The sequence below is a fragment of the Cryptotermes secundus genome, unplaced genomic scaffold (assembly GCF_002891405.2).
Source record: "Cryptotermes secundus unplaced genomic scaffold, Csec_1.0 scaffold2147, whole genome shotgun sequence".
Taxonomy (NCBI): Eukaryota; Metazoa; Arthropoda; class Insecta; order Blattodea; family Kalotermitidae; genus Cryptotermes; species Cryptotermes secundus.
In genome coordinates, this window is record NW_019731613.1 from 51631 (window position 1) to 70900 (window position 19270).

The following is a 19270-nucleotide window of genomic DNA, read 5'->3' on the forward strand; positions in this document are numbered from 1 at the left end:
AAATTTAGTCGTTTTAGATTTGAAAGGACACTTTCGGAAGCGATTTGCTGATTTGAATTCCAGTGCTCAGGAAATTAGATTGTTTCAAAATCCGTTTGACTGTGATGCTGCAGATGTCCCAAGTCAAATTCAAATGGAAATTATTGAACTTCAGGAAAATTATCATATTAAAGACAAATACAAGGAAGGAAATTTGATCGAATTTTATAAATTTCTTAACTCTGAGCAATTTCCAAATTTAAAGAAATTTGCTTGTAAATTTATCTCCATTTTTGAGACGACGTATCTGTGTGAACAAACTTTTTCCCAGATGAAGTACATCAAGTCGAAATACAGGGCAAATTTATCCGATGAACATTTAAAGTCGCTACTTGTGATTAGCGTTTCAAAATTTGAACCTCAATTTAATCAGATTTTAAGAATGCAAAAAGAGTTCCATCATTCACATTAATTGGTTTATTATAATTTGTGATGAAAATATGAGCATTTGCTGCTACTGTCTGTTCTCATTAATATACGATAATTTATTCTCACGTACTTTGTATTTAGTTTATGAAATTCTGTGCTTTCAATAAAACTCATATACCTAGAGTTATTAATTTCTCATTTTATCCGGCCCGTTGAAAGTGCTGAATTACCTAATGTGGCCCGCGGTTTGAAAAGATTGGAGACCCCTGGTCTAGATGGACAAAAACCTCTGTTAGTAGGCCAGATTCGAACCGGGCTTCTCTTCAATGCAAGTCCGATACATTACTGCTCGAGCCAACGCAATCAGTTGCGCGAGCTGTGTAGCACGTATAGCGCAATATTCGCCTGAACGTCACTTCCTTTCCTTGAAAAGTGCTGTTCACTCATGTAAAAGTTGATGTATGCGATAGTGTAAATTTAATTTTCAGTTATGTTCTGAAATGGCTCTGCAGGTCCCTTTCTCAAGTAAATAAATATGTTCTCTGAAATAGTAAGCACGTAATAGGATTTGCTGTGACGCAACACGTACCTGTTTTAAGAGCAACAGCGCTGTATGCTGCCGGCATTGAGGGACAGAGAAAGCCTTTCCTTGGCATTCCATTGAAATAAACTGCGGTGAAAGCTGAGAAACGTAATACGACGAAGGAACCTTTGCCTGCTGAAGGCAGATATTTGGCAACAAATAATGCCTGGTTCGTAATACTCTTAAAAGTGGGCTGCTACAGAAATTTATTAGTTCAGCTGTCAGGAGCGGAAGTTATTTGTCGAGGACTCAAAGCATGACGAGAAAGTCTGGTTACAAATTGCTGTTTGCAGGCACGCCTCGTGTGTGTCATTTGTAGAGTACAATTTCAAACAACTGCATAGTTCGCTTGCGGACTCAAGCCACAGAGTTTGTTTTGTTTGTGTTTCCAGTTTTATGTTGTTCGCTGTGGCATTTTAGATGCTAAGCAACCTTCATAGTAAGGTACAGCTATCCCTGTCACCGGCCCTGAAGGCCCGTAGGGTTGTTAGACGTCGAGGTTACCACATTTTCTCTACACAATCGGCTCGCAGATGACGGTAAGATTGTCAGCCTTACGCGCCGGCCGCCCTTTATACCCCAGGAAGATTCGTGGTATTCGTTTGTGTCGACCCCAGGGCCATAGTGCGGCTAAAGTATTACGTCACTCACTCATCACTAGAGACCGGATTTTTATACCCTAATAATCCCTTAAATATGTATGCATTTATGCATGAAAAACTTCCGAAATACGCACATAAAAATTTATACCAAATATTAAAATTGATTTTACATTATTTTAAGACCAACAAATCAATATCTAAGTTCATTTTCTGTAATCACTGAACGATTCACTTGCAATAAAAAGCTATACTTAAATACAAATCATGCAACAAAGCCAACATATTTCTTTACAAATTTAACAAACCAATGGCTCTCCGAACTTTCAACTTCTCTTCTGTTGCAGTTCACAGTTACTAAATGTTTTAGGTTTTCCGTAGTTAGTCGCCTCCTATTGTCTCGCAAGATGTCCTTATAGCGGTAATAACTTCTTTCCACCCCACAGGAACTTAGGGGCGCATGTACAAAAGCCGCTATTTGCTCCACTGTTAGTGATCTTTTACTTGGCAGTTCAGTACGTTTACCGGCTAAAGTTTCTTCAATTTCACAAATTTGTTCATATTGTGGATTTTTTGAAAGAATGTTGTGTACTTTTTCATTTACTACTTCGCCAACTCTTCCAGGAACCGAATTCAATTTGGAAACAGTGGTTTTGAACACACTTAACGACTGATACAAAGTACTATTGCTATTGCTTGCCTCCAGTGAGGAAATGGCGGATGGAAGATGAGAGAAGTGAGCAGATATATAGGAAAGATTAGTTTCTAGTTNGTTTCTGCAACACGGTGCAACCCAAGAGCAAGACAAGTCAAATGTGTCATGTTTGGAAATATAACTTTAACAGCAGTACCGGCTTTCATCATATAACTTGCGGCATCAGTCACAAAGAGCAATACGCACTCATACTGAATGCCATTCGGCCATAGTAAATTCATGGAATTGATAAAAAAATTCGGAAACTGCCGAGCTATTTGTGGTTTCAAGTTGCTCTACCGCAAGAAGATATGGGGTAGATTGTTCATTCTTATTAAGGGATCCAACTATACAATTTGCAATAAACCGTCCCTCACAATCTTGTGTTTCGTCGATTGATACCCACACAAAATTATCTTGAATCTTATCTCTAATGCTTTCAATTGTAAGCTCGTAACACTGCTTCACGTAATTTTTGCGCACAGAAGATTCATCCGGCACTTTGCACTGTGTATACTTCTCTATGAAGTTTCTCAGAGTAGGATTGGTTAGTTTCGACAGCGGAATATCTGCCGCTAAAATGGCTTCGCATAAATCTCCAAGTATAATTAGAATTATCATGTCAAGGAGGATGAGGTGGACACGGCATGTAGCATGAATGGGGGAGAACAGGAATACATCTAGGATATTGGTGGGAAAGCCAGGTGGAAAGAGACCACTGGGAAGACCAAGGCGTAGGTGGATGGACAGTAATGAAATTGATTTTGGATAGAGAGGATGGGATGGTGTGGATTGGAAGGATTAGGAAAATTGAAAAAATCCACCTCACTGGGACTCGAACCCGCGACCTTCCTGCTTGTAGCATAGTGCCTCAACCAACTACGCTACCAGTATCAGTACCGTTTTGTGACGTTGCGTTGCAGCTGTTGCTTCCATACAAACAGAGCCACGGGGACTGGGTCGGCTAAAGCTACTCTCAGCGGGTGTTCAGTGATCTGCATTTGCTGCACTGTCTTTGCACGGATTGTCCGCTTTTATTCGGCGGAGTGTTTGAAGTGTCATTACTTAAGGGGAAGATTTAAACGAGCATTAATACTGCTCGATCCTAAAAAAAAGCATTTGTTTCTGCAATGCATATCTGACATATACATTCCCCGACTTCCCTTTGTACGTATTTTCACCGTCTTGGAATGGTCAGATTCACTAAGAATACCGGCCACGACATAAAAATCAGTACAGCGGAAACTACAAAATGGCGTATATTTAGGACATCTGATGTCTGTCACGTAGCCTCTGTTTCCGTTCGTCTCTCCAGTTGACAGTCTTCATAACTTATTATCTTTATTAAATATAATTCCAAAAACCGACTCGACTTTCAGACATATTATCTAATTCCCACACAATCTCATTCTACTCGACAGTAAGCTTGGGCTATGTTATTAGCATCTTTTATCGTGGCGGACTGAAGGGTCGATGAATGCAAAAATTCGTTACGAACTTGAGGAAAATGTGAACTTATGGCTCCTATAAACATATTGCGGCAATAGATTTGCTTCTTTAGGAGTAAAATGCTTCCTGTGAATCACAGGAATATATCATAGGCTATGATATTGATGGGAAGATTATGGAACTACCCATCACTCACTGATGGAGCTGAGCCCTTCTTGAGAAGCTACCAATTCTGCAGCTACTCAAGAATTTTCCAACATTTTATGGAGCCCGGAGGTTCATCACCGTGTTCACAAGATCCTTCCACTTGTCCCTATCCTGAGCCAGATAAATCCAATCCATTCCGACCCATCTTATCTCTCTAAGATCCATTTTAATATTGTCCACCAACCTACGCCATGGTCTTCCCAGTGGTATTTTTCCATCTGGTTTTCCCACCAATATCCTATATGCATTCCTCTTCTCCCCCATTCGTGCTACATGCCCCGCCCATCTCATCATCCTTGGCTTGATCATTCTAATTATACTTGGAGAAGAGCACAAGTTATGAAGCTCCTCATTATGCAGTTTTCTCCAACCTCCTGTCACTATGTAATGTTATGCATCTAACCTTACTGGTCTTAATTGCCGACCGTACTCTTACGGTTTTATCTGCGTCCTTGAACCGCAACAGAGAAATCTGTGGGCAAAGTCGTGAACAGATGAAAGCAGTTGCAGCCCTCTTACGAGTAACAACAAGTCACAGATTTAGACTGTTGCAATCATGAACATGCAGTTTCATCTGCGGACCTTGACCTTAACTGAGAAGTGAGTGGCTCAAGTCGCCGTCAGTTTCCAGCGTGTAACAAGGTGCTAGAGGTCACAACCTTGTAATGTATTTAATACGCGACAAGAAGCACAATAGACCACTGTAGGTCGCGGTGCAAGGGCCGAGAAGGCCTACCGCTCATACATCCATTCATTCATCAATGACTCTACAGCTCTCTGTTGGGCCTCGCCTCTCCTTCGGTTCCTAATCTTTTTTACACAGACGGTAGGACTCCTTGGGCGAGTGGTCAGCCCGTCGCAAGGTCGCTGCCTACACACAGGACAACACAAACACAGAATAAATGATACACAGACATCCATGCTTCGATTGGGATTCGAACCCACGATCCCAGCGTTCGAGCGGGGGAAGACAATTCATGCCTTAGATCACGCGGTCACCGTGACCGCCAGTGTACACGCGAAATCTGGCGCAGTGACATAAGCCTACATCCAGAAGCTGCAATGTACGTAGTATCGGGATCTGCGTGTCCGCTGAGTCACGGTTGAACAGATTATGAGTGTGTGTGACGGATTAGTCACGCTGTTTATTTTGGCAAGATATGAGAGTCTGTTTGGTGGACTGAGTCACGCTCGAGGCCTCCATATTTTCACTGTTCTGGTCGTAATGCACGAGTATTGCCTGTTTCTTACAGATTAAATCTCTCTTTATTTAATTGAGCCTAGTCTAAATTTCTTGCCGATCACAGCGGCCTTGTGGTCTAAGGCATGAACCGTCTTCGCCCGCTCGAACACTGGGATCGTGGGTTCGAATACCACTCGTGGCATGGTGCGTGTTTGCGTTTATTCTGTTTTTATGTTGTTCTCTGTGTAGGTAGCGTCCTTGCGACGGGCTGGTCCCCGTCAAAGGAGTCATACCGGCTGTGTATTTTTATCCTTGGCACTACAGCCCCAGTGGGCCTAGGCCTACCTCCATGAACTTCTCCGTTCACTTCGGTTTTTCTAGATCTTACACATTCGGTAGGACTCCTTGGGCGGGTGATCAGCTCGTCGCAAGGCATCTACCTGTACACAAACACAGAAAAACGCACACACACAAACTAAACATCCATGCCCTGAGTGGGCTTCGAACCCACGATCCCGGTTTCCAAGCGAGCGGAGACAGTACATGCCTTAGACCGCTCGGCTACCGTGACCGGCTGTGCATAGGATTCAGAAATTGAAAATGCAGCCAAGGTCCACAAGTGCTGTAGATAGATAGAAATGAACAATAAACAAACAATTTAAAGAGTTTATCTTTCACATAATTCCATCTTATGCCTCATTTATAGTTATTTGTGTTGCTGCCAAATGCAGTAATTTTGAAACATCTTATAGTAATTATCAATTTTCTAGAGGGATTTCTGGAAAAAGCGACATTTGAGATATTTTTATTTTGCTTTATTCGGCAATGTAAGGATAATTATATCTTTGTAAAATAAATGTCATCCGGTCACGGTAGCCGAGCGGTCTAAGGCATGCACTGTCTTCGCTCGCTCGGAAGCCGGGATCGTGGGTTCGAATCCCACTCAGGGCATGGATGTTTGTGTGCGTTTTTCTGTGTTTGTCTACATTACTACCATTACTAGACAACGGTTCCGTAAGTACCTCCTGAAAGCCGGAATAGTGGAGCCAGATTGGAAGTCCATTGCTAGTCAACGGTTAGGTAAGGACGTTCCTACTGCAACGAATAGCCGTGGAATAATCCATTGCTAGCCAGCGGTTCGGTAAGCACTTTTCGTGGCAACGGAAAAACAGAATAACACGTAGTGTTCGAGGAGGTGATCTATATTCGGGTCTCCTGGAAGTTAGTGGTTCAGTCGCAAGGGATTCTTCTTTCAGTATATTCCGTGTGGTGGCGGGGTCGAACACCTCCACCGTAACCGTGCCGGTGGTAGAAAACCTGGGGGTATAACCAGGCCGCCCTGTTCCTGGTGGATATAAATACGGGAACCTGGTCTTCCAGGGTGGGAGAGTCTCGTATCTGAGACAGTAAAATGCCGCCATGAGTCCAGCGGGACCCCGACCTAAGAATGACTGCGCTGGCGACGACCAGCAGAAATTGTAAATGACAGACCCTTCCCCTCGTCAGAGAGGATGTTACGTAAGGACTATAACCAGAGGTGTTCAGTTGTAAAATAAGAATTCTGGTCGTGAGTCTCAAGGGGCTCGTCGCCAAGACGACCTGATTGGTGATAAACCGCTAGTCGTGAAGTAACTTTGACTCTGACTCTGAGTACAGAGTTGTCTGTAGGCCACAGCCACGGGAAGTCAGCAGCTGGAGAAGAATTAGAAGTCGGCCTGAGAACGCTTAGTGTGTTGTAGTACAGTGACATTGCGAGCAATTCAGTGAGACTGTTATAGTTCTTGTGTTATAAATCCGTTGCCAGGAAACGGAGAGTGAGGACTATTGGAAATAGCTACAGGAGATTAGTGTGGAGTGATTGTAAATTGTGTAAAGCAGCATTAGTGTGGTAATTAATTGCAATTAAGACCTGTAGGTGTTTAATAAATCCAATTACCAATCCGAACCCTGTCTTTAGTCACTGATACATGTGATAATATCATGGATCGCTGGATATGTTCTTTCACCTCTGAAAATATTTTTACATTATTCTATAGGCGTCTATTTCTTGCCGGTCACGGTAGCCGAGCGGTCTAAGGCATGCACTGTCTTCGCTCGCTCGGAATCCGAGGTCGTGGGTTCGAATCCCAGTCAGGGCATGGAGATTTGTGTGCGTTTTTCTGTGTTTGTCTACAGGTAGAAGCCTTGCGACAAGCTGATCACTCGCCCAAGGAGTCCTACCGTATGCGTAAGATCTAGTAAACGGAAGTGAAACGAAGAGTTTAAGGGGGGTAGGCCTAGGCCCAAATTGGGGCTGTAGCGCCACAGGAAAAAAAATTATTTCTTATTCTACCGGGAAGTCCTTACCGCTTAATTTTATTATATAATTTTGTACATTCTCCATTTAACCTTTTATAGTTGTCTTTCATAGCACTCTCACTGAGAACCAGTCTGGAGACAAGACAACGAAACAAGTTTAACCGAGCACACTGCGTGTTAACTGCGAGATCGAAACCCTTCAACACGTGAAGGAGATGTTGGGTGAGCCAGTGCGTGGTGCTAACTGGGGAAAGTGACTGAAGTGTTAATAAGTCGTCTGCAAGTGACAAATTGCCATGAATCTGTTTCAGTGTTACCTCACTACGTTGTCAAAACCATTGCATTGACTGAAGATACCCCAATTAAAAAAAAAATAGAAATCAATAAGATCCACGCTCAATCCTTCCCCATAATTATTTCTGTTGACGGTTCCGAGCACGTTTAATAATGGTAATACCAAGTTATGTTTCAGTTGTTAACCTAGAAAATGAATTATTCCTGACACGCTCTTTTGAAGCATCAATACTCTATTTCAGTTTTTAGCCTACAAAGATAACAGTTTCGAATTTGCTTCTTAGTAGAGCCAATTTTATGATTTAATTTTGAAAGTAGAGAGTCGACGATTTCTATGGGCAACAAGGTATGAACCTATTTCTTAACAACACCAATATTATAATTCAGGTTTTTACTCAGGATTACATTCTTTATTCCATAGCGCGAACGCGGAACGTCTTTATTACAATGTTGAAGAAAGCCGTCTTCTGGGATGTGGCGCCGTGTAGATTTTCCGTGAACCGACTTTTCGGAGTAACATATTGCCTCCATCTTCAGGATAAGAAAATCAGCGAGCGAGGAGCCAGCGTGAGCATGTGGCTACAGCCACATCCCAGAAAATGACATTCTTCATAGTCACCGCCGTGAAAACCTCAAATCTTACATATTGTTAAAATGTTGTTCACACCAAGAGACATGTACGGGTACTATGTCATGAAGGCCAGTATTCGGAGTGAAACTATTTGAAAGGATATTGGCTGTACCAAGGAACGTGTTAGCTATGGCATATCCCCGACTCCTTGTATAGAGCAAATATCGCGTTGCAGACGCAATAATAATGATGTTTACAAGAGAGCAGTTCATGAGTGTAACTGGGCCAAGTCCCAGGTTAGGAATATGTGTGTGGGGTTGTTGCAGTAAACTGCAACAGTGTGATGTTGCAGTCTGCACAGTAATTACATTTTAGTTAATCTATCGACGGATTAATGCTTCTGTTTTGATCAATTATTCTATCATTACTAGGCTAAACTGGAAATTAATACATTAAAAACATAAAATATTACGAAAAATATTGATCTATTTATTACTAAATTAATAATAAATTTTCCGATTGAAAAATTAAGCTTTATAACAGGATATTCAAACACAGTCCGAAATTCGGATTTGTTTTCTATAAGGTAGTTGATACGTTAAGGAATTTTGAATAACAAATGTGAAATAGAAACACACGGCAGATAAAGACATGTGAGGAAACATTCTGTATGCTGAAGCCGAAAAATTAATAATTGTTGTCTTGTATTTTTATTGAAAAGTCGGAAGAAGAAAACTATTGGCTATTAAAGAATCAGCAGAGTACTCAAACCGTCTATAAGTTTTACACGTGTGCAACAACCGTCTGTTAGGGAGAAACATGCGCATAGTTTGAGAAGGGTCTGCGTCTAGCAAGACTTAACTGACACTGAAGTTGAATCTAATTAAATTAATTCTGCCACGAATATTTTTCCACCAGTCATGAATGAAAATAAGATGTGCCTGTATGAAACATTTTAAAAGGCAAAACGTCACACCGAGAAGAATGTATCTCGCACACTTTGGAAGGCGTAATATACATGTCAATTAACAAAATGAAGGGTTATATCTTCTCAGATAGAGCGTCGCGGAGTCCGTCCAACCAATCAGCGTGCAGGAGCGCTGCTTGCTGCCTGCTTCTTACGGGGTTCTTGCCTGGTTTATTCTTCCTCCACGAAGATGAAGGGAACATGTAACTCCGCAACGTCGGTTGAATTTCAACGAAATAAACTCATTACATTCGAGAAGGTAAAACTCATCATGACCACCACTGTGAGCACTTCAAAACCCTGAACCAGTAACATAAGTGACAGCTGTATAACGTAAAATATAAACTGATGTCTGGCAAAACAAAATACATTGTAGAGCAATGATTAATTAATGTTGTATTATGATACGCTATAGACCTACACAGAATTTGCTCTTGTTATTTAAATTTTATAGAACTGAACAGAATAGGACGTTATCGAGTAAAGATCAGAAACCCCACGGGCCTGCCTACCTGCAGGTGTCTCCTCCAAGTGTTCTGCTGAAGTGGCTAGTGCAGACTGCGAACAATGGCGTTCCAGATCCCTGATCTATGAAGAAGAGACCCGGATGTGTCACACACGGTCAGTTTACGTAATCGACAAAGCTATGATTGAAGTGAGGATGGTACACGGACATAATGGTCACTGACTCTCCGTGGTCAGTGGTCGGTACGGCACTGCTTGGCTTCCCACCACCTCTGCTTCTGTAAGGCACAACAGCGCCGGAAGCCACTCTTACTTTTTCTCTCCGTCAAAAACAGGTTTCTCCAAATTGCGGAATTTTTTATAGTCTCCTGTACCTGGTGGCTTTGTGTTGTGTGAACAATTCGGCTAGGCAGTTACCGAGGGAGGACCTAGCACATCATCATCATCATCATCATCATCGATTAGGCCATGTTTGGTCTGTTCAGTCTTCTGGGTAGTAGATTGGTCCCTCCAACTGAATTAAGGGCGCCCTACGTTTCGTCGCCTTGGTGCGTTGTGTGTTACAATTTTATTTGGAATTCGTCTGTTTTCCATTTGCAGTATGTGATGTTTCCACCGCCATCTGAATTTTAAAATTGTATTATTTAGATTAAAAAGTTCAGTCAGTATATCGACTAGCTACTGCCTGGACGACCGAGGGGTTGGAGTTCGAGTCACAATAGGGTCAAGAATTCTCTCTTCTCCACAGCGTCCAGACCGGCTTTGGGGGCCACCCAATTTCCTATCCAGTGGGTACTTGGGGCTCTTTCCCTGTGAGTAAAGCGTCCGGGGAGTGAAGCTGACCACTCACCCCCAACTTGTGTAAAGGTCTAGAAAATGTGGATCTATACATCCACACCCCCATACACCTTCATGGCGTATTGCTTAATTAGTTAGGCACAGGGACAACTTTACCTTCCCTGATTTTAGTATTTCTTATTTAGCTCTTTCTTGTGTAGCCTGCTACACTCCACAAAACTTTCATTTCTACAGTTTCAATTTTTGCTTATTTCTTTCATATTGCAAATTTCGGATTCATATGCAGTACAGTACTTCCATGGCTTTATACACGTATAGCTGTGTACCTGTTCGTGTCCATTTGTTTAATGTTCTTGGACACATCACTGCAACCTGGACCTAGAAGTCAACATTCTTAGTTTCTGCCCTCTTCAATGCATTCATCACCACCGCATTCTTCTTGTTCTTCTTTTGCCTCCCTTCTCTTGCAGGATATAATCCCTTCACCTTCTGACATTTCATTTTATTCTCCTCCCTAAGTCTGCAGTCCTGTCAGCCTGACTCACGAAAGCCACTGTTCCCCACTCTGCTCCCTGTCGCCACGTCGTCCTTTCATCCTATTACAATCTGCAGCTTCTCGTTTCTTTTTGGGATCGCCATATACGTGTATTGCTCTAAGCCCTGTTCCTCTTTCTCAGACTGTGTCCTGTCTTCCAATTCTTCTTTCTCTTCCTTCTCTTTCAGTAGGAAGTTCTTTTGTTCATCTGCTTCTTCTCTTCCTCAACCCTCTCTCCATTCTCATGTTTCTGGCTGCTTTCAGTTTGTTGCTTCTCCTTATTTTATTTTCTTCTTCTTCCTCCTCTCCTTCCTCTTTTAATTCTCGCATTTCCAGCTACAATTACTTCAGTCTGGTCCTTCTTTCATATTCTTCCCCGTATTTCTCTTCTTCCCCTTGAGGCTGTGGGCCCCGCACACTTTTGTAAATAGTTCTCCCATAGCTTCTCAGATCATCTCGTGTTTCTTCCACAGTGATGGATGAAATATTTCAAGTCCCGATGAGGTCACTGGATTTTTTTCAATTGACCTAATCCTTTCAGCCGCACTATGTATGGCCCTGGGGTTTACCCAGCCTCTAACAGAAATGAGTACCAGGAATTAATTAAATAATTTTCCTTGGGAGTAAAGCGCAGCCGGCGCGTAGGGATGACAACCTTACGGCCATCTTAGAGCCGATTGTCTAGATAGTGTGGTACCCTCAACATCTCACAACCCTATGGGCCTCCAGGGCCTGTTACAGGGATAGCTTTACTTTTACTGTCCCTGAAGCCTGTGCACTTGGTCTCACTCTTCTGCTTCCACATACTTTATAATTATACTAAAATCTAATATTGCCATATCCCGCAGCCCAGATATCAGGTTCCTTCCAAGCCAAGAGGCGATGCGGATATAGCCAAGCGGTAGTCCTGTAAAGTCTTCTAACCTGGTTCAAGATCCGATTGTCTGCAGTCAATGTTCTGGAACTGGGTGAACGCGTTGAAGACCGGAAGCTCACGACAATACTTCCGCCGAATGATCAATCAACTAACAATTAAATTATTGTAATCTGTATTCCCCACAGAACGGACAAAATACATCGTAAGGTGAGGCACAGCCAAACAATTAATTTCAAATAATACTACATCTATACCACGGGCCTCCAAGCAGTTTACTGTACGTATACAAGTCATGAATATACCACAATATGTCCACTGGAATATAACAACAAGATTGCAACAGTTGACTTCAAGATATGCAACATCACATGAAGAGTTTTTAACCATATTTTATTCCATAACTTTCGTTTTATAATAATTTTAAAATTCATTATATTTTTTACCTTGTATTTTACAATGTAACTGTTATCAAGTTTCCAGCTTTACTATCAATGAAATTGCAGCTCAATAGTGTGGGAATATACTGTAGTAATCATGTGTTTTGTCTGATGATGGCTTTAAAAACAGAAATTTGTAGCTAAGGTAATTTTAACCTTGACCGTTATGTTGTTGTGTTACGATGGACTCTAATAAGGGATTGAATTAAATTATTCTTTTTACACGAAACTATTTAATAGATTAAGTAGGCCTATTTTTTATTTATAAGTGTGGAAAGTTTATATTATAGATGCTGCACTTTTTGTCTTAACGGTCTGTATTTGGTAGGATTTGTGCACTGTGCTTTAGGATACCGGGACAGGTGCTCATCAGCGCAACGGGAGTATGGGAAGCTGTGGCAGGCATAAGGAAACGCAAAATACGTACATATTTCGCGGGGCTCAAGTTGCTTTTTTTTTTTACACTACACGAAAGTAGCTTCAAGAAGTTCCCATTTTTAAGATCTATTATCATAAAATAGCCGGAATAGTGCAGTCGGTACAGGGACTGGCTATGTGCTGGACGACGGAGGGGTTGGAGTTCGAGTCCCGGAAGGGTCAAGAATTTTCTCTTCTCCATGTTGTCAAGACCGCCTCTGGAGCCCACCCAGACTCCTGTTGAATGAGTAACGGGAGGTCTTTCACAGGCGGTAAAGCGACCGGGCCGTGAAGCTGACCACTCACCTCCAGCTAGTGCCGAGGTGAAGAAAGTGTGGATCTATACATCCACCCCCCATACGCCCTCATGGCGTATTGCTTAATTAGTTAAGTACAGGAACAACTTCATCTTTACTTATTATCGTACAGTATCTTACAAAAATATCCTGCGCTAAGTAACAATCTCGCCTTAGAAGTTTTCAGTGCTGGTTGTAAGAGCAGTATTGCGCTTGTGGCGGAAGATGAGGTGCCTTGTACTCGTACCAAATTCTATGAAATTCCAACAGATGGTTCTACCCATGTTGGGTAGACAGGGGAACATCATAACGCTGACTCTCAACTGAACGTTCTCTACAAAGTTAATCCTCTTCTAACCAATCGCATCGGGTTCTATAAAAATCACAATCACTGAATTACAGTGAAATGTTGCCATTCCTGTTTTGCACTATTTGTTCACACTTATCTTATTAAGACGCATGCTTTAGACCGCAACGGTCAAAGCCTGAAGGAAAGACGCGCATAACGGGAAGATCAAATTAAAATCATCTTTCAGAAAATGTTATGTTCTAGTGTGGGCTCGATTGGCCTAACTCAGGATAAGAGTTAATGGCCGAACGGGCCTTCTAGCTCAATAAAGTAGGAAGCATTTGTTGTCTGAGTGACCGTTGGCTCCTCAAGCGAGACTCTACTTTCTGAAGTTTGTTACAGTTCTCAAACCCCGATGGAGAGAGGGCAGAGAGGCTTCGTATTATATTTTCAACTAGTACTGTCCCTTCGTGATCAAAGTTAAGGAGGTTAATCTCTGATATTAAATTTCACAAAAGCTAAAGACTGCACAAAGGGAAACTACTTGATTGAGTTTTGCTTATGCGTAATAAGAAGAAAGTAGTTCATATGGCAGTTCGTTTCCTTGATGCTGTTGCATAACAACACAAAAAGTTTCCATTACCTCGTGTACGCCCTGGAAGCAATAAGGTGTGCCCTAATTTGCATCCGGATTGCCTTATGACTGCAGCACCTAAGTCTAATTGCTTATTCTTCCCTGTCATGTACGTTTGCAGTAATAATATGTAAGTACTTCTTATTGAACTATGGCTTACGGACTACGTCGCTCTTACCATGAATCACTTCGTCTTGGGTCCACTTTCTCAGCAATATGTGACCAGCAAATATCATTGTGGGACTTGACTTTCTGTCAGCGGTGACTGGGGTGTGACACCGTGTAGTTTGGAGGCAGTTTATCGACGGTTTAGGAGGAAAATACTACCTCCATCTTCAGAATCAAAGAATAATTCACACACGAGAGTAAGGACAACGAGAGTAGCTGGTGACATCGGTTAACTTTTACCAGACGACACGGCGCAATAGGGCAGAAGGCAGTTCTCTTCAGTCTATGATAATTATTGAATAACTGATATTCGTTCATCTTTGTAACTTGCATAGTGTCATGTTACAAACATGTTCTAGGTACACTGGTGATATTAAAACCTACTCGGCCCAATCCTACGGAACCCTAGAGTACGCCAAACCAACGATGACGTCTCTCAAAACTTGTTCGTACCCACATTTCTCTGCACCTATCGAATTATATGGAATGAATTTTTATCGGTAATTTGATACGTGTCAAGAGAAGGGAGGTGTTTAGTTTCTACTGCGTATACTGAGGTCATCAACACGGCCAGTTCAGTGAGTACAGTAACTGGTTACGGACTGGACGACCAGTGTTCGATTTCCGTGTTGGCCACCACAGCCACTCGAGCTCTGAGGCCCACACTGCCTCCCACCTGCTGGGTGCCGAGGGCTCTTCCCCGGCCAGTGCATGATTAAGAATTCTTAAAGCTGTATTTCTATTCCCCGTGCATTTTCACGACATCTTGCTTAAATAAGCTCAGGGACAATTTTGCTTTTATTTTCAATATACGTATATTATGGTCTAATGGTCAGAGTTCCTGGCTACAGATCCAGATGTTGCGGGTTCGATTCCCGGCACTACCAGATTTTCTGAGAAGTAGTGGGTCTGGAACGGGGTCCACTCAGCCTCGTGAGGATAATTGAGGAACTACTTAAATGGAAAAGTAGCGGCTCCAGTCTCGAAAACAGAGACTAAACTATGGGGATCCGTTGCGCTGACCACGCGACACCCTCTATCCGGGAAAAATTGGCACTAACTTCACCGACAAGCGGCGGTCGCTCGATCGGTATAGTTCGCTTACGGACTAAAGGCCACGGAGTTTTTTTGATATATATACATACAAAGGTCTAATGAGTATTTGATATGTTTTGTTCAACAGTCATTCACCAAATACGAATAAAAATATAGGACATACAAGTATATAAACTCAACCAGGTATTATTTCACCTCATTCCAGAAACTAGGGCGTCAAAAATTGAATCCACAGAATTTCCTCCCAACCAAACAGAATCTGTTCCAACAGAAGCAGCGAATGATCTGAGTGAGACATGCACTTGCTACCACTTATTCTCAATTAGAGACAATGGCATGAACACAATAACCGGATAGACGCGCTGTTACTAAAGGAGCGATGTTATCTTCTATTCAACACTTCAGTGTTTTGCTGCAGGGAATGACCTCTTGTAGCAAGTTAAGTGGATAAAAGCATCATGGAAGTAAGCCAATGGGCTGTTTCTTAGACTCAGTTTCTTTTCTCGTGCAGTTCTCTACTTCCTCCTTAGCGCTGAGGCCAAGAATACGTGGACCTATACATCCACTCCCACATACTACTTCATGGCTTAGTGCTTAATCAGTTAAGCACAGGGACAAATTTCACGTTAAGAAAAGAATTAAGCCTATCGCAATTTGTATAATTTTAAGTGCATAGTTTCTACGATTTTGACTTCCGTCTAATCTTTTTATTTCTTTCTCTGCTTTGTAATTAAACTGAATTAAAATTGTTTAGGATCAGTTCTAGTGACAAAAATTTTATGCTATCTGTGTTGATTTTCTTTTTCGCTTCAATATCAGTTTATTTAGGTGAGTGATTAGTTAAAATGTCTGAGACAGAATTTCTCCATTTTCTTCGTTTTAAGACCCAGAGGAAGCAAGCGAAATTTATGTTTAGGACATCGATAAGTCCCTTGTAATACAAAATTTCACTTTTTCCGGTCATGCTAAGGCAAGCAGAAAACATAAATATACCGGTAATGGTTCATTTCGAGAAAGTTCATTAACAATAAACATACGTATATGGCCTACGTGCCTGTCATGCCACTCGACGTTCGTACTTCCTCAACTTCTGAGGATATGTTTTCCTGGAGACACCTGATGTATCATTATCATTTACCTCGGGCACACTGGGACTTGTGTCCAAGGTTTATATGTCTCTATATAAAAACTGACGTAATCACACTCGAGGATTTGACAAGTGTTGCAAGGTAATTCAGGAGTGCTCATGTACAATTTCCAATTCATTCTCGTAGATATTGAAAGTCTGAGGTAAAAGGCGAAGCTAAAGAGGTAAAGTTATTCCTGCGTGAAGTAGTTAAGCACCATGTCATGCTAGGCTAAGGGCTGGACGACCGGGGTTCGTTTCACGGGAGGTCCAAGAACTATTTCTCTAATCCACAGCTTCCTAACCGGCTCTGGGGCTCCCCCAGCCTACTATACAATGGCTATCGGGGGAAGTTTCCCTGAGGGTAAAGCCAGTGATATCCATGCAGTGTCGAGGTTGAGAATCTGTGGAGCTACACCTTCATTCCTCATGCGTCTTAATGTTATGGAGCTTAATTAAGCACAATGGCAACTTTGCCTTTAGCTCTGTCTTTATTGGTTAAGTGCACGACGACCAGTTGCTGGGAAAATGTATAGTCTTATGCCCTTGTTAAATTCAAATTACGGATTCTATTGCACTAACATGAATAAGGATTACATCCACACTATACAATTTCGTCGAAATCCGCTGAATAATTTCGGATCGAAGATATGCTTACGGAAAGACAGAAAATAACTCTCCATTTATCATAAGTGCACTTTGCACTCACACAAAGAAAACGTCGGTCCGCCTTACCGTAGCAGTTTCGTGCAATGCATAAGTTCGTGAAAACCACAAGTGTTTTTTAGAGACACGAAACTGACGGCAGCCTGTGGGTTTTCACGTGCTCGCTACAGGGTCGTGACCTGTAAGAGGAACCAGTCTTGATATGAGCATGATTGATACACCTTTCGCCCTGCCGGTTTCAACATACTTTCTCTTCCCTACTGCAACTCTCTATAGGCTCTATAGTAACTGTCGCAGTCTACCGCTTACGGGTACTGCTCTGGTACCTACATAACTACAAACGACCCACAACGGGCCTGAGGATGTAGTTTACTTTTGCCAGCTCCCTTTTACTTACGAGTCGGGATAGCGACTGGTTACGGGCTGGACGGTTGAGGGGTCGGAATTTGATTCCCTTAAGGGCAAGATTCTTCTCCACTCCATGTCGTCCAGATCGGTTCTGAGGCCCACACAGCCTCCTATACCCCGGGGCGTAAAGTGGCTGTGGGATGAAGCTGACCACTCACGTCCAAGTAGTGCCGAGGTCAAGAAAGCATGGATCTGTACAGCTACGTCCCCATACGCCTTCATGGCGTAGTGCTTAATTAGTTAAGCACAGGGACAACGCTGCCGGAAGCAGCGTCATCAGCAGCGACTTGAAGCACAGAGCAAATGATGCTCGAGATGGTTCAAGTTCGTATAGCAACAGGCGTGACCAGAGTGGTTTGAACGGCTGTTGTACTGTGATGTGGAAAGCAAATGGAAAAACTACCACATTATCACTTTTCATGGATGGTCTCTTTCCAAAAACAGAGACACCATGAATGCGAACCAGAAGACGAGGAAGAAGATGTAAGAAGATGGATGACCTTGGGGACAGAAGAGGATATTCTCATTTGAGGGAGAAAGCTCTAGATCGCATTAAGTGGAGGAACTGTTTTGGAAGAGACTGTGAACCTGTCGTCTGACAGATTACTGATGAACGAACATTTACATTTGTATATATATACATATATATATATATATGAAACCTATTATATATTATATAGATGTCACACCTGTGACAGGTAAAAACATGCTTCTTTTGAAAAAGAAGGTATATAAATACACGCGCGTATTCGAATGCAACTGTTATGCCCCAAATGGAATGTACAGGCAGATATGTTTTTTTGGGTTAATTGGAATTAGTGTTACAGACGCTAAGATTAAGAAATAGAAATAATAGAATGTACCAGGAAGCTGGGGTTTGCAAAGAAATATAACACCAGTCGTGAGGCAATAACTTGGTAATCAGAATGTTAGCGCGCCAGCGAAATAACGCTGACATTGAGGAAGAGGCTTATATTAAGTGGGACATAAAGAACTCGGGCATTAGGAGATCGCTGAGTCAGAGAAGGCGGTAGACCGGAAGAAGCAAACATCCTTTCGATAAACAGCCAATGAGAGTGGGCCCCCGACCAAAATCACGTCAGGATGGGCGGGTGCATACACCCCCGGAACCCAGCGAATCAGCAAAAAGAGGGTACAAAAACCCTGGAGGAATCAATAAAAAAAAAGATCATTATTAATTGTCACAGAGTTCAGCCGTAGGCTATCGCTGAGAGAGTGATGGCAATGAGTAGTTGTTGGTTGGTGATGGCGGCCTGTATCATGAGTACAAGTAAGTGAACCTACTTCATATAAGCCATGAACATTAAGTGTGATAATATTAAAGTGCAAAGTGAAGACTAGATGGACTAGGTTTACTGAGAAAGAGAGACAGAGGCATAGAATACCCAATAGCAAGGTGACAGGAGTAGAACTAAGGTGGGCTACAGGATAATAACCCACATGTAATGCGAACCGACGAACGTCGGCAAATGGTGTATATATTATGTATAAAGCGACATAGGTGAATAGAGTAGGATAGAAATGCGCTGTGATGTTAATTGAACCTAGTATTCCATCAAGTGTTATCGTCTTCCCTGCCGACTCCAGCCTCCCTCCGAATCCTCCAGGAGAATTGCAAACTCAAGCCAAGGCGGCAGATACGCCAGTGATTGTAAATTTACCTGAGCCCCTCCTTACGGCATAACAAGATGGTGGCAGCGGCGGGATACCTCCACGCCCCCTGTCACCACGGAAAACAGCAACGTTGTGTCAAAATTTCAAAGCAATCGGTGAAGAACTTTGGGGGATTTAAGATTTTGAACAAACGAACATTTACATTTTTAT

General features: G+C 42.3%; 1 protein-coding gene across 3 annotated transcripts in view; it reads right to left on the reverse strand.

Moving 5' to 3' along the window:
* Positions 1 to 19270, reverse strand: part of LOC111867328 (clavesin-1) — a 44448-nt gene that overhangs the window by 22332 nt on the left and 2846 nt on the right. The window contains exon 1 of one of the 3 annotated variants that reach the window (XM_023857081.2): positions 9766 to 9955. The exons of 1 other annotated variant lie outside the window; for it this stretch is intronic. Coding sequence is in view for 1 of the 2 variants with exons in the window: in XM_033752639.1 (XP_033608530.1) it covers positions 998 to 1069 (72 nt within the window). In the remaining variant the exon portion in view is untranslated. Of the gene's footprint in view, positions 1 to 997; positions 1085 to 9765; positions 9956 to 19270 lie in introns of those variants that run through there. One more of the 3 variants, XM_033752639.1, reaches the window with a different exon arrangement.